Source organism: Pongo abelii, chromosome 8 (assembly GCF_028885655.2).
Source record: "Pongo abelii isolate AG06213 chromosome 8, NHGRI_mPonAbe1-v2.0_pri, whole genome shotgun sequence".
NCBI classification, from domain to species: Eukaryota; Metazoa; Chordata; class Mammalia; order Primates; family Hominidae; genus Pongo; species Pongo abelii.
Window position 1 is genome coordinate 123722461 of NC_071993.2, and position 16290 is coordinate 123738750.

The 16290-nt window shown below is 49.5% G+C and overlaps 1 protein-coding gene across 6 annotated transcripts in view; it reads right to left on the reverse strand.

Annotated features, from left to right (window-relative positions):
- HSPA12A (heat shock protein family A (Hsp70) member 12A) overlaps positions 1 to 16290 on the reverse strand; it is a 180516-nt gene that overhangs the window by 4841 nt on the left and 159385 nt on the right. For all 6 annotated transcript variants that reach the window (XM_024254313.3, XM_024254318.3, XM_024254316.3 and 3 more), the window contains 5 exons: positions 10142 to 10313; positions 5739 to 5825; positions 5101 to 5205; positions 3455 to 3713; positions 364 to 467 (listed from right to left, as the gene is read on the reverse strand). In XM_024254313.3, coding sequence (XP_024110081.2) covers positions 364 to 467; positions 3455 to 3713; positions 5101 to 5205; positions 5739 to 5825; positions 10142 to 10313 — 727 coding nt within the window. The remainder of the gene's footprint in view (positions 1 to 363; positions 468 to 3454; positions 3714 to 5100; positions 5206 to 5738; positions 5826 to 10141; positions 10314 to 16290) is intronic.

Below are 16290 nucleotides of genomic sequence, written 5' to 3' on the forward strand. Positions count from 1 at the left end.
CCACTCTTAGGTAACATTGCCTCAGAGCTTCCAGCTCTCTGATCTTTTTTGTTGTTCTAAAGTTTTGTTTATTTAATTCTTCCTCTTTGTCATTACCAGCTCCCTGACTTTTGAGGCCAAACAGAAAGCTTGGGTGAGACAAGCTCTCAGCAGCTTTGCAGTACGAGGAGAGGGATCCAGAGCCTATGCCCAGTAACCTCTCCCATACGTGCCCAAGCCCTGCCCAGTCCTGCAGGGCCCTTGCCTGTGGCTCCCAGATCCAGGCCAACCTGACTCCACAGGCACCAGCTGGTGATGCTGGAAAAGCCCGTCCTCTTTCTCAGCTCTGCCTCGCCGAGTGTCCGAGCCCTGGCTGATACTTACGGAGATGCTCAATAATGCTGTCGATGGTCGGCTTAAAAAGGGCATTCATGGCATCTGGACTCATCCGCAGCATCCCCTGCGAGGACCACTTCACAAAATCCACACTGCAGGAGCATAGCATGGAGAAGAGCAGGCAGTGAGGGTCTACACGATACCCAGGCTTATCTGCATAGACATGTGCCCTGGCAGAACATCTGTCACATCTTAGCAGGCAGAAAGGGGGTTGAAAGTCAAAAGCACCTTTGGAAACCCTAAACTGCCAGGACCTGGACCCTTAGAAGCTCAAAAGCTAAGACGTAATCTCTTCTCTGTATCTTAAGTTTGGCTGTGACCGACCTTCCCCTGGGATAGTGGAGGGCAAAGTCTAGTGCAAAGACAAGGAGATAAAGGGCTCACTGTCTCTTTTGCAGGACCACACTTTGAACCCAACAATATGTGGATTCAAGTGCGTTAAAGGCTCCCTGGCGAGTTTATTGCGGCTACAAATGTGTGTGCTCAGGTGCGTGTCCTCAGCCCTCCAGGCACCTGTCAGGTGACAGAGTAAGCCTAATTCTACTAGGTGGCCCTCATGGTCTCTGTCCAGAAGCAGCATTGTGGAGCAGAGAGAGCCCTGGACAGGAATCCAGGATTATGGGGCTCTAGCCTGGCCACCACCACTGCGGAGCTCTGGGACTCTGGGCAGATTAGACTCCATTTTCTTCAAGCCCGGTCTCCATGTCTGGAAGTCAAGGATAACTGCACTTGCCTTACCTCCTTCACGGGGGTTGTTGTAAAGATGAAAAGTTAAATACCATGTCTGTGAAAGCGTTCTGGAAACTTTCTGGCAGTAACCAAATGCCAGGGACTGTGTATTCCCCAAACCCACAGGGCGTGCCCCACCTGTTCTCAGAGGCCAAGCAAATGGCGCCTCTGTCCCTGATGCAAAGCGCACACCAGCAGCTTCCCAGCAACATGTTCTAGATGCTGGGCAGGAATCTAGAACGTGTTGGAAAGGAATCCTTTCCATGGCATAGGCCAAAGGACAATGCGGTGTGGTATGGAATGACCCCATAGCTGGCTGCAGCCTGTTACCTAGTGGGAGGGTTGACAGGCCCCAGAACTGTGCAGGTAGGTCTTGGGATTCCACACAGAGGACAGGTGCCCTCTGTGGGGGACCAACGGGGCAGAGAACATCAGCCCAGTAAGAGGGTCCAGACTGGCCCTGCTCCAAGGGCAAGAAGACCTGACATGAAATCTGCTTTCACTTCCACTAAAAGGAACCAGGGCTTCTTAGGGAAATGGCCAGTTCCAGGCCTGGGGTAGGGAATGTACAAGATGAGTCAAGATTGTCTTCACATACAAGAAGGCAAAGACACTGTCAACCACCACAAGTGTCATGTCAAAGGGACTCAGAGCCAATGTGAGAAGGCTCCTACTGGCCGAGATGGGACAGTGTGGGTGTCAATAAGGATGGAACTGCCATGGTTTAAAATACATCAAATATGCTTAAATCCTTAAATTCTTAATGATACTCCCCCTCATGCCCTCACAAAAGGAAAAATTCATTAGACACTTTGGCGGATACTAGGAAATTGATTCTTTCTTTTTTTTTTAACTCATAAATGAAGGTTGAAAACCAACCTATTTATCCTGTCTTCCCTAAGTGAGCTGTAGTTCAGGGCAACCAAACCACTGAGGAGCCAGGTTTCTCTCTCTGGGAGTATTCTAGCTAAATAAATGAGGAAGGAGTGATGGGCCAAGATGGTGGCCACGGGGCCACCCCTAATGCATTAGTGGACCAGGCAATAATCATCAATGGCTGCTAATATCACAAAAGGAGAAATGGGCAGACATTTCGTGTCCCCTGATGGGATGCAGTAGGAGGAACCACCACCCATAAGGCAGATATGCCAAAGATTCAAACTTAAATCTGATTACACCTCTAAGTCAATCTGCCAACTTGCAAAAAGAAAAAAAAAAAAGGCCATGGGATAGCACCTGCTGTGTAACACCATGGACATGAGATAAGCAAAGCCTAGATTATAGGAAACTCTAATCTAGGGACAAACTACTAGTTTTGCCATCTAATAAATTGTGAAGGAAAAACCAGGAGGGGAACCTGTACATTCGTGGGACTCGAGGGGCGTATCAGATAGCTGCTTTGTAGAGCCCTCATTTGGATGTTGATACAAAGTAAAAAAAAAAAAAAAAAAAAGAGACAATGGAAAAATATTAATGTTAACTAGATATTTGATAATATTGAGGAATTATTAATTGTTAAGTGTTATCATGGTATTGTGGTTGTGATTTAAAACTTGTCTCCTTTAGAGGGACATACTGAAATAGATGAGATGCTAATCTCTTTAAGATTTGCTTTAAAATAATTGGATGTAGACTAGCCAGGAACTGACAGTTGTTGAAGCTTGACAGTGGGGTATTTTACAGGATAAATGTTTGACATGTTCCCTTACAAAAGGATTATTAGAAAAAGGTAATTATGAAATATGATAGATAGGTAAATCTGTCTGTAGTCATTATTTCATGATGGATATTATATATATATTTAAAATGTTTAAGAATATTAGAAATCTATTATTTTTATCTATTTTTTTAAATTCAGCTTTAAACCATCTTCTATATATATTCATTTTGCAACAAGCTGAGACACAAAATCAGTCAAGGGACTCAGAGTAGCAAGAAACCTATACCATTGGATTAATTCCACGAATATTTATTGAGCACCTACTGCATACCAGGTTCTCTTCTAGACACTGGGGATACAGCAGGGGCCAAAACTAAACTTCCCTGCTTTCATAGTTCCTCTGTTTTTAGCAAACGCATAGATAATACTTGCCAGGTCCCAGGCATTGTTCTAAGCACCCAACATGTATGAATTCATTGCATTCTCACAACAACCCTTGGAATTACATGGAATTATTATCCCCATTTTCCACGTGAAAAAAACTGAGGGAAGAGAAGTTGAGTCCCTTGCCCAAGGTCATACAGCCAGTGTGTAGGATTGGAACCCGAAGTCCACACTTCCTTCCTCTCTCCCATCAGCACGATCCACCCGCTAGAATGTCCAGAGCCCAAGGTGATGAGCCCAACTCACTTGCTTTTCCGCAAGGCGTGCTCCACACTGTGCCCGCGGAACTTCTTGTAGTAGTCAATGAAGGAGAAGGGCAGGGTGATGTTCAGCGGGTTAGTTCTGTCTGGGGCAGCCGCCCTTTTACGAGACTCAAACGCAATCATTAAGTCAACCCAGGCTGCAGGGCGTTTGATTTTGAATTGTTCAATAAAATCCTCTCCAAATATTTTATATAGAAGTTTCTCGAATTCATAATCTACTCCTAAGGATCCATAGGGTCCGCCTGAGTTGAGAACAAAAAGGGAGGCCATGGTGTTAAAAACCATTAGAAACCCAATCCAGACTCTGAGAAACAGGCCCACCTGTTCATCTCTGAGCCACTTAGCAATGGGACGGCAGCTGTAAGTGTTTACTTACACTTCAGAACCCTGCGCTGCTTCTCATTCCATGTGGAGAAGCTTTTCCCTACAGAAATATCTTGTCAACAATCTTTATTATTTTATTTTTGTTTTTCCTTTTTTTCGAGACAGAGTTTTCGCCCTTGTTGCCCAGGCTGGAGTGCAGTGGCACAATCTTGGCTCACTGCAACCTCCTCCTCCTGGGTTGAAGCGATTCTCCTGCTTCAGCCTCCCGAGTAGCTGGGATACAGGCACACACCACCATGCCCGGCTAATTTCTGTATTTTTAGTAAAGATGGGATTTTGCCATGTTGGCCAGGCTGGTCTCAAACTCCTGACCTCAGGTGATCCACCTGCCTCGGCCTCTCAAAGTTCTGGGATTACAGGCATGAGCCACCACTCCCAGCCAACAATCTATTTTAAATCAATTACATTTTTTAAAAAATCAATAATTTTATCTAACTAGGACCATCATGGTATTCCAATCCAAGACATCCAACGGCGGGGGCTGGAAAATCAGCAGGCCTGGTCTAGTCCCTGTGTGATCCTCTAATTACTCATTATATCGTTTCCCCTCCAACCTCCCAAAAGGGAAACAGCATGTTCTTTGGTTTGGCAATCTTTTTTTGAGAGTCTCGCTCTGTCACCCAAGTGGGAGTGCAGTGGCGCAATCTCTGCTCACTGCAACCTCTGCCTCCTGGGTTCAAGCAATTCTCCTGCCTCAGCCACCTAAGTAGCTGGGGCTACAGGTGTGCACCACCATGCCCAGCTAATTTTTGTATTTTTAGTAGAGATGGGGTTTCATCATGTTGGCCATGCCGGTCTCCAACTCCTGACCTCAAGTGATCTGCCTGCTTGGCCTCCCAAAGTGCTGGGATTACAGGTGTGAGCCACCGCACTTGGCCAGTGGTTTGGCAATCTTGATCCAAGACAAGGTGAGGCCTCCCTAGAAAGTTCACCTTAGCACGGTCATAGGCAACATCAAGTTGCAATCTCATCCTTTCAGAATTTTCAGAAACCAACGCCCTTGGCCAGGATCTGAAACAGGCTCGCTTTAGGCCAAAACCCAAGTTGTGGTGGTTTGTGTTTTAAAGAATGTTTAATTGCATTTTGCTTTCCAATTTCAAGCAGACATTAGTATCCTCCAACGCCTACGATCCCACATGTTAGTGGTATTCAAGAGAATAAAACTGAGAGTTATCTGAAACAAGTGAAAACAGAACTGCCTGGAAACGGCTCAGGTATAAGAAAATTAGCCCTGCAGGGGCTCACCTGTTGCTTTATATAGTTCCTTAAGGTGTCCCTCCGGTAACCGGATCTGATGGACTGTCAGGTCTACGGTGCCACCGCCACTGTCCACAACCACATACTTGTCACCTGGCACAAAAACAGCCATCTTTACACAGACTGTTTGCCAACCCCATCTGAAACAAGCTTGTGGGTGGTGACTAGGTAGACCCAGCTAAGTGCCCTCAAAACTTCTCATTAGCACAATGGTTTTGCTAATCAGCAGCTCCAGGAGTTAACCATGACCAAAAAGAATGCAATCTGCCCAGGAGGACGGTTAGGCATGGATGATGGAGAACCCAGGTGAGTGAATCTAAGATTCACACATTGCTGCATACCTGGCATGTACTTAGTGGGCAGTTTCCTGCCACGTGCATAGTGAGTACCCTAAAATCATCTGCGTTTCACATAAGATTTACTCTGGAACTGATCAGTTCCAATCCCTACCTGATTTTACAACATGCAAAATTACAGCTCCCAAAAGAGCTCTCCCTGCATGAGTGGTCTTTAGAACACACTGAGTTTGAACATTTTCCAAAAGTGCAAAAGGGACAAATGGGAATGGATTTTCGCGAGCAGCACAGGAAAATCCAGCAAGAGCAAAGGACATTGAAGGACGCTACCTTCCTCCAGCTCGGACCAGATTTCTCCTATGACATTCTCCACCAAAAAGGTCCGACTCTGCCGATTACGCCGTATGTGTTCCTTAGCTAGTGGCCGACAGAAAAAAAATGATGACGGGTAAGAAAGCATGAAAAAGCAGAGATCATTTGCAGTCAGTGAAGGCAATAGCATGAGGAGATTTAGGGATGGAACATTAGTGACATTTAACCAAAATAAGTCAATACGATGTCAGGAATCACAAAGCCAGCTCTTCCCAGAGAAAGCGATTTCCACCGGCCTTCCTCTATTCCTCGGCTTAGCCTGTGCCCAGCTGAAAAGCCCACCCTGATGAGATTCTCACAACAACCCTTGGAATTAGGTGGAATTATTATCCCCATTTTCCACGTGAAAAAAACTGAGGGAAGAGAATGTGGTCAAATGTGCGCCACTGCACTCCAACTTGGGTGACAGAGCGAGACTCTCAAATGAGACCTACCCTGGTCACATTTTTTGGAGAATGGGTTAATGAAATCGCCTAGTTTCCCGGCTTTGCTGCCCCAGGGAGGAAGCTATCTGCCAAACAGCCTGCAGTGCGCTCAGTTAAACAATTCCACGTCAAGGAATTTTGTCTGATGCAAGGAATTTGGGGTATGTTTTCCTAACATGGACCCTGGGTAAATAGACTTGGGGGCCATTTCCTGACCCAGCTGAAGCCAATATGCATTGCGGCCACAAGGTGGCGCGTCTGGGCCTGGCAAACCCCTGTGCTGCCTTTTCCATGAACACAGGGACAACCTCCGCTCCTGCTGTGGCTTGAGGTGCTGAGTGGCGGAGACGCCTGTGTGGCTATGAGAGGGCACAAATCATTGTCGCTATGTTTGGAGAAAGAAATCAGGTCAGGAAAGGTTAAGGGGCTTGCAGTTCCCACAATTTTTTTTTTTTTTTTGCTTTGAGACGGAGTATCGCTCTATCTCCCAGGCTGGAGTGCAGTGGTCCGATCTCGGCTCACTGCAACCTCCGCCTCCCGGGTTCACGCCATTCTCCTGCCTCAGCCTCCCGAGTAGCTGGGACTACAGGCGCCCGCCACCTCGCCCGGCTAATTTTTTTTTTTTTTTTTTTTGTATTTTTAGTAGAGACGGGGTTTCACCGTGGTCTCGATCTCCTGACCTCGTGATCCGCCCGCCTCGGCCTCCCAAAGTGCTGGGATTACAGGCGTGAGCCACCGCACCCGGCCCCACAATTCTTTTCTTGCAGTCTGAAATTAACCCTTAGACCTTAGGCCCTCGTGCCTTTGAGATGTAACAATTTACAGGGAAGCTGGAAAGAGCGAATAATGGAATGTTTGGAGATGAGAAGGGTGCTGTGAACGGGCACCTGCGGGGGCGGCAAGGCACCGCCAAGGTGGGAGTTTGGGCAAATTGACCCTCTGTGCCTCAGTTTCCTCGTCCATAAAATGGGGATATTAATAGTTGGCTTAAATTCCTCGTGGGCAGAACAAGGACTAAGTCTCCAGTGTATCCTCAGCCAGCACACAGTAGGTGATAATGAAGGCAACACACCTAGTGTGAGACCCAGTACTCAGCAAATGATAACTGTGAGCGATGGAGGGCAGCCCCTGATGTTACAGGGGAAGGCTTCGCTGTCTGTGCTGTGCTGTCCCATCCCACAACCTTGCCCCCTCCCAATTTTTTGTTGTTGTTTAATCCCTAAGCTGGTGCTGCTGATTTTGAATTGTCCTAGAAACTCTTCTACTGTGAGTTATCCAATAAAGCACCCTTGACCCTCTGGCCTCTTTCAGCAAAGAACACAGTGTTTACAAAACAACTTCTTCTCTGGGGATTAGAATTGCAAACACCAGGCCAGCTCCATGTTCTTCTAAACCAGGGCCTGGTTTAGAGTGGAGAGGGAGGCATCCCTTGATTAAAGAGTTGCTGTGGGCCTGGGAGGGCTCCCCAAACTCGGGGCCTCTCTCCTGTTCCCAGCACCGGCTCCAGATGAGCCTGCTGCAGACCTCGTAATGGGCATTTGGTTTTCTTTTCTTTTAGATGGAATCTTGCTCTGTCCCCCAGGCTGGATGGAGTGGAGTGGTGCGATCTCGGCTCACTGCAGACTCCGCCTCCTGGGTTCATGCCATTCTCCTACCTCAGCCTCCCAAGTAGCTGGGAATACAGGCGCCCGCCACCACGCCCAGCTAATTTTTTATATTTTTAGTAGAGATGGGGTTTCACTGTGTTAGCCAGGATGGTCTTGATCTCCTGACCTTGTGATCTGCCCGCTTTGGCCTCCCAAAGTGCTGGGATTACAGGTGTGAGCCACCGCGCCCAGCCGGCATTTGGTTTTCTAAAGCCATCTAGATGGTTAAAAAAATGGCATTCATAAAATACAGCCAAGCGAGGCTAATACGACATGTACTGAGCTCTCAAAAATTAGCCCAGTTTTTGGCAAATTAAGTCCCAGATTGTGAAAAATGTATCCTTTATCGATCCCATTCAATCCTTTGCGAGCAAACCCTGCGATGCTGGGGCCGAGCACCAGCTCCATTTCTCCCCGTGGCACCCACTGGCCTTCAGTCACGGAGGAACATCCAGGCATTTCAGGTACTCCTGGTTAAGTGCTCTGCCAGGCTCACCCCAGGCAGCACTCATCTCCTGGGAGAGATGTTCTCATTGTAAAGCGAGGCTGTCACCAAACCCACTGCCTCACTGCCCTTCAGAGGGGCGGTGTCCAACAATTTGAGGATTTCAAAAACCAGGAAGACCCTCTGAGCACACAGACAGCAAATTCCACAAGCCACAGGGCAGGAACACAGAGCAGTGTGGGGGCAGATGTGATACATTAAGGGAAAAGAAACCAAAAACTCTCAGGGAAGGCAATCTTTCAAAAAACAGATGTTCCCCCCTAAAATGTGTTATACTCACAAAAAGTTAAAAACAGCTATTCTAGAATTAGCTAATGGTCATGAATTTGTGTTTATGAACAACATGAAGAATCAGCATGTAAGATATAAACTTAGTCTTTCCTCTTTTTGCCAGTGAAAACAATGAAGATTAAAATTTAAATAAACCTCCGAGTATTTAAAATGTGAATGCATTTGATTTAGTTAGCAATAAGGCTAGCCTCGGTGAGCCTTGAGGAGGCCGAGCATTGGTAGAAAGGGGCAAATCAAGGCCTCACATCTTAAAGGGAAGCTGTTTCCATTTATTCTGGGTAAATCAGATCTAAGGCGTGAGCACACAGCTCCTGGCGGGCTAGGGCAGCAGCCTGGTGACAAGGGAGTCCTTTGCCACTGCTTTGTGGCTAAGGTTCCCAGATTCCTAAATCTGGGGATTGAACTACAGACAGGGGGCCTCTGGGGCAGTTGCTTCTGTCAAGAGGAAGAGGGAAGGCCTGGAGGAGGCAGCCTGAGACCGTCTTGGCAGGAATACACATGGGCTCAGGGTGAGCCTGGCCTGGTGCCTTGGGAAGTGCAGGGACGGGCCTTGGGTGTGGGGTCCAAAGAAAAGTTGGGAACAAGCTTGTGTCAGGGACAACTCAACAAGGGTCCTCACTGATGTCTTCTTCCCTCTCCTCCTCCCGGGCCTGGGGCCTTCTAGTGGCAGATGGGGGTGAGCATGGGTGACGGGTGGATATCTGCCCTCAAAGCCCTCATCTGGGAACAGAGCTCAGAGCTGCAGTGCCCGGCGCCACCCCCACAGTGCTCCCACTTAGCGCCCATGCTCACATTGGTGCCTTGACCCTGACAGGGTGTGTCTGCAAACCCTATAGCCCTTCTCAACACACCCACAGAGCCCTGGATACCAGGGAACCAAGTTCTGTGACCAAGGCTATGACCCACTTGCATGCAGGTAATTATTAAAGAGAAAAAGCTTTTTAAAATTCCCATCCTGAGTCTCCCTAAGGTGGTGCTCCTTCCCACAGCTAAGCAAGCATCACCTAGGTCAGGAAAAGTCAGCCGGTTTCATCTGCGTTTTTAACTCGCAGCGAAGACACATAATGAGCTCATCACACATGAAGCAGACCCAATGAGTGAGTCAGCAATAAATCAACAGTCTTAATGGAGAATTAATAACAGGCAATGGAATTAGATTAAGAATCTGTTAATACACAAGAAAGATTAAGAGCCTAGTACAATGCCAGGCCAAGAACCGCTCTCAGGCTACCCTCAGATTCTTAGAGAGAAGCTCCCCCCGCCCCCAGGCACTTGGTGGGTGATGAACCAGGGTAACCATGCCTCCATTTATAGGGGTCCTTGGAGGGGCCAGGTAGGGGGGCTGAGCAGAGAGGTGCTTAAAGCCCACCTCCTCCTGGAGTATCCTGATTCTTCATTATGGCACTAAGTGCCTTTAAAATCATCAGAGGGAGAGAGACATCCAGGGCTTGGGAGGGAAGGAGAGCAGGAGGGGGAGAGAGAGAGCAGAGGTACCCTGTGTAAACCCAGCTCCTACTGTGTCACTGCCGCTGTACCCATTGACAGCTGCCTTGCTGCTCAGCTCAATCATCTGATGTAGCCGCAGCTTTCGGCAGTAGATGGAGGCTGCCTCAGGCTCCAAGGCAATGATGAGCTGCTCCGAGTTCTCAGGGGAGGCCAGGCCTGCCTGGAAGACAGAAACAGAGGCTGGGACACAGGGCCTCCTGGGCTGGCCTGCTCCCAGGACACCCATGCCTGGGCTGACATCCCTAACCAGGGCGCACTCATGCTCTGCCTCTGTGGGACATTCTCTACACAGTCCTCTGCAGAGCATAATGTCGGGGTGCCTCAGTACTGGGCCCCAGGCCAGATACCCAAACACCCCAGGGTGGCCAAAGAAAATGTACAGGCACCCTGGGGGAAACACCAGGTGCTCTGGCTGTGGGGCCTCTTGCTCTTGGGGCCTCCGTGGCTCAGAGCTGAGCAGCACCATGGGGAGGAGCGGGGGGAATCCGGGCTGTAGGAGGCACATGGGCTTCCATGCTCCAGTGGTGGAGGAATGGAGTTGCAGACACCCCAAAACTTTCCAAACCATCACAGGGTGGAAGACAGGTGATCTGTTCTCAGTTGTAATATACCACACGGTCTGACCAAATTGGAGCAAACCCCTATCTTTGGTGGCCTTGGAAACAGACCATGGCTGGGTCTCAGCAACACAAGCATTTGACTTCGCTATCTGGGTAACCGACCTGTTATCTCCAGAGAGCTAGGAGGGTTCTTGAGATTTGCCTAATGGGGGTGACAGATGAGCAGTGGCTCTAGGAGGAAGCCCCTCCTGGAATCCCATATAGTCCCTCATTTTCTAGAGTGCAGTTGAGTCAGCAAGCAGGTATCTTATTCAAAGCCTCCACCCTTTAATAGTTTTATTATAGACATATCTCACATATAGTAATAAATATTCCTTTAACAATCTGATCCCCAAGTTCTCATGTGTGGCTTCCATCTGCAAACATTTGGGGCCTTAGCCTGTGGTAGGCAGAAGTGCTTCTGCTCTGTGACATCTGACCACTCCTGTGGGCCTTCAGAAGAGCCAGCCTAAGAGGCCTTGGGACAGCCCTTCTGAGGATGCTCAGAGAAACAGCTTGGCTGGGCCTCTAACCAGGTCCCACCTCTCATGGCCTTGAGCTGCAGCAGGAGGCCCCACTTGCTTCTGGAAACCATTCAGGCACACGGGTGTCCTCGGTTGCCAGCCTGACGGACCATGGAAGCACACTTCATCCCTGCCACTGCCGTGCTGCTGACTTTTTGCCGTTTCTTAGGAACCTTGGGATGCTGCCTTCATACCATGCCTACTGGGAGGAAGGCCTCGAGTTCTATACCAGACCCCTGGGGTTTAGTGCATTCTTCTTGCAGACCAGGTTCAGAAGGTCTCCTAATGTCACACACGCACAAATAACCTCTCACCAGGCGAAGCCGGCCTCATCATGGGCAGGGGGGCTTGGGAGGTCCAATTATTGGGCAAGGAGGGAAGAGGATTTTCAGGTATTAAGAATGCAAAGTGGCCAGGCATGGTGGCTCACACCGGTAATCCCAGCACTTTGGGAAGCTGAGGCGGGCAGATCACCTGAGGTCAGGAGTTCGAGACCAGCATGGCCAGCATGGTGAAACCCCGTCTCTACTAAAAAAAAAAAAAAAAAAAAAAAAAATAGCTGGGCATGGTGGGGGCAGCGCCTGTAATCCCAGCTACTCGGGAGGCTGAGGCAGGAGAATTGCTTGAACTCGGGAAGCAGAGGTTGCAGTGAGCCGAGATGGTGCCACTGCACCCCAGCCTGGGAGACAAGAGTGAAACTCCATCTCAAAAAAAAAAAAAAAAAAAAAAAAGAATGCAAAGGACCTTCAGAGCTATTTATCAACTCCTTCACTTTATGTAGAAAGACAGGGAGGGTGGCCCACTGTCCCAGTTTGCCCAGGATAGAGGGATTTCCTGGGATGTGAGACTTTCAGCGCTAAAACTGATACTACCAGCAGGCAGGTGACTGAACATCTTCACTCTGTAAATACCAAATGCCTCAAAATGGCAGAACCACATCTGGAAGGCTGACTTTATAAAACCATACAAAAACCACCACTCTCGTGTCCTGCACTGTCTGTGGCGAACCCTCTTCCCATCACCTAGTACCCTCACCTACGGCCAACCACCCGGGCAGCATCAATGCCTGTCAGCTCAGCCCGTGGGTCAGAGAGGCTGGGTCTGCCCTTAGGTGACATCGGTCAACAGGGCCCTGACTCAGGTGCATGACAGGATTTCCCACTGCCCCCTATTCAGGCAAGTAAAAGTCCCCCCTCCCCAGCTTCACTCTCACAGGGTCACATTAGACATCCTTAGCACAAACATGGCTGGAGGTTAAAGTGAAAGAGGATGTGGCTCTCACACATGCAGTGCCCTCGGGAAAGGTGAAGCCTCTAAGCCTGGATCCCAAGGGGCCAGGAGGAAGAAATCTCAAATAAGACCAAGAGGGGCCCCTTCCGAGGGACAGCTCCTGTACTGATTCTTCCATCCTTGAGGTTGTGGAGTCAAGGACCTCCCAGGAGAACAGAAGCTCTAAGGGGAAGCTTCCACAAAACGGGGTGAGGAAGAAGGGACAGCTTGCTGCAAAGAAACTGCTGGGCTTGTATGTATACAATTCTCCTCCAAAGTTCAAACTTGAAAATAAACTGGGAGCGGGGGTAGAGCCATGAGTGAAGCCGAGGGAGTTGGTGTGAAGGAAGAAAGACAAAAACCCAGAAGCTACATTATGGTTGCCATGTCCCACTGGGATGTCAGCCTGCCAGGTGGGACTTGCGGCAGTGAGGCCCCCTCAGAGCCAGAAAAAGCAAGGTGGGCCTGGGCCACAGCAGCAGGGACAGGGATGGGAAGGGAGAAAGGGTGGCATAAGCTCCGCCCCTTGTCCCCTCTTCCCACACTGTAAGCCCCACCCCTCATCCCTCTTCCTACACCGTAAGCTCCACCCCTCATTCTTCTTCCCACACCATAAGCCCCACCCTATCCCTCTTCCCATACCATAAGCTCTGCTCCTCATCCCTCTTCCCAAACCATAACCTCCACTCCTCATCCTTCTTCCCAAACCATAACCTCCGCTCCTCATCCTTCTTCCCACACCATAAGCTCCGCCCCTCACCCCTCTTCCCACACCATAAGCTCTGCCCGTCATCCCTCTTCCCACACCATAAACTCCGCCCCTCATCCCTCCTCCAACACCATAAGCTCTGCCCCTCACCCCTCTTCCCATACCATAAGCTCTGCCCCTCATCCCTCTTCCCACACCATAAGCTCCACCCCTCATCCCTCTTCCCACACCATAAGCTCCACCCCTCATCCCTCCTCCAACACCATAAGCTCCGCCCCTCACCCCTCTTCCCATACCATAAGCTCTGCCCCTCATCCCTCTTCCCACACCATAAGCTCTGCCCCTCATCCCTCTTCCCACACTGTAAGCTCTGCCCCCATCTCTCTACCCACACTACCCCTGAAATTCTGAGCAGGAACTCTGACTTAGATGGGAAATCTTTATATGGAAATTCAGATCCAGCAGTCTAGAGGGGTGAAGAGCCCTGGGTAAAATTCTACAACTCAAGGGCATCCGAGTGTGCCTGGTGTGCAACTGAAAATCCAGCAGAACTGTCCCCCGCCCAGGACACTCTCACATCCTGAAGACACTCAGGCTGCCCCAAGTCTGTGGAAAACAGCTTGGGCTGGCCACTCAGGGGAGGCCTTTCATCTATCCCTCTCCAGCTGGGCTGGCCTCAGCTCCACAGCAAAAGCTTTGGCCCGTTTCCATAGGGGGTTCCCCACTGTACCAAGATGAGGATGCAGGTGGGAAGCGAAGGTGCAGAGGACCCCACTCCTGAGGGGAGGAAAAGGCAAGGTCATGGGCCCAGGCAGTGTCTGGGAGGCCTCGGACAAAGTAACCACACTTCTTTGCTTGAATCAGCTCCTGTCCAGTGAGGGGCCGTGTCCCACCTGCAAACTCCCATGGAGGCCGCAGTAGAGAGCTGAGGAGAGGGGAGAAGAGGCAGCGGACTCTGCACAAATTCAACCTCCCCAGGAGTCCCACAGCTGCTGTGGACTCTGAGAAAAGCAGGAAATGCTAAAGCATCGCCCAGGCTCTCAAAAACCCAGCTGTCTTTCTCTCTGGGCAGGAGGACCCAATTCTTGGAAGTGCAAGCTTTGTTTCTGCATTAACACTTGCAGCCACCCTCAACAGAAGCCCTCCACTTGGCAGCCCTCAGCAAACCTATGGGTCTGTTTGCCTGGGATCAGGCCAGGGTCAACTGCAGCCACAGAACACCCTCCCCGTCTTTGCTAATTCTTCTTTCAGAGAAGGTACCTCATGGTTACTACTCCTGTGTGAGCCCTCCCTACAATGGGGCCCCTGCCAAGCACTTAACACATTCTGTCTCCAGTCCTATACACCAAGCTTGTCCAACCCATGGCCCACAGGCCACATGTGGCCCAGGATGACTTTGGATGCAGCCCAACACAAATTTATAAACTTTCTTAAAACATGATGAGATTTTTTTTTGCGATTTTTTTTTTTTTTAGCTCATCAGCTATCATTAGTGTATTTAATGTGTGACCCAAGACAATCCTTCTTCTTCCAATGTGGCCCAGGGAAGCCAAAGGATTGGACACCCCTGTTATTAACAGTGCAGACATGTGTAGCCTCTCCTGCAGGATGGTGGATTTTCTAACAGCAATGCTCAGTTCTTCTTGCCCCAAAGCACACAGTAGGTGTTCAGGAGGTAGCTGCTGAATGAATGGACCCACCAGCCCTCCAGCCAGCCTTTTTTCTGCAGTTTCCTGGCCCTCATCCCTGCATTCCACACACATGACCTGGGGACTCTACATACAGGAAGTATCTGAACCAAGAGCATGCTGCCCCATTTGCCTCCTCCAAGAATTCGGGGCAGCAGGACCGCCATCGTAGTAGCTTTTTAGAGCCTTCCTCTGTGATCACGAGTTTCACTCAGGAGAAGCAGGTGAGAAAACCACACTCCAGGGAGACTGAAAAGCTGAGGAGGTGGTGTTTACACCAACTACTCTGCTCCTCTGCCTTGCAATCAGCCAGGAGAGTCTGCCAAGGGACTGTGTCCACAGCTGAGAAAAAATGGCCAGATCAGTTAAGTGCTCTGCTGGTCTGTGGTCAGGCTACAAAAAGGCTACAGCTGCACCAGTTCGGGGTGTTATGCTGTTTTGTTTTCCTGATGATCATTTCTCTCTGCAGCTTGTTCAGAAAGGGAGGCAGAAGAAGCCGCGTCTCCATGTTAGATGAGAGGATCATACATATGGGAGCAGCATTTATTTAACAGGTTTCCGGAGCCTACTAGAGTTACACATTTTAGGCAAAATGCCCTTTGAAATAAACTGGACTATTTCCTATCCACAATCCCCACAGCTTCAGAACAGTCTCCAGTTCTAAGTCTTTTCTAAAGGCCTCAGAAGAGGGATCAGCTGTTCTTTCTGTTATCATCTTTTCACTGAATGCTCTTAAAGGGTCTAAAGATGGCTTGAGTCTGTGAATTACAAAAGATAAAGGTTTAACCCATCTTTTCAACAAACACTCGACACAAGGCGAGTTTCTGGCGTTTCACCGATGAAACTGTATCTGTGCACCCTCTCTGCAGCCTTTAAGGACAGTGAGCCATAGCCTGCCCCAGCGGAGGCTCCAGAACTCCAGACCTGCTCCTCACAACATCATCTCCCAGCTCTGCTTCCAGGCTGCTTTCTCCTCCACCTGGCAGGTGGGAGGTTCAAGTTCAGCCCCACCACTGCCCCAGAAACCTGTGCTCAGGAGGCCTCTGATAAGCCTGGAAGGAGGGGCTCCATTTTCCCCACGCAGAATAGACGTGACCAGTTCTCCAACTGTCCTACTGGAGTAGCCACTCTACCTCATCCTTCCAGCTCTCCTGCCTGAATTCGGGCCCATGGGATGGGATGCACTTTGGGTAGAAGGGTCAGTGGGCAGCCACCGCCTTGCAGAAGGAGACAGATGACCACCTGATTCAATACCTTTCGCATACATGGGTGCCTAGTGAGCACTCACAGAAGCTGCTAGGCTGAGAACTGTGTTCTGTGCTCAGACACTGTATTAGTCGGGGTTCTC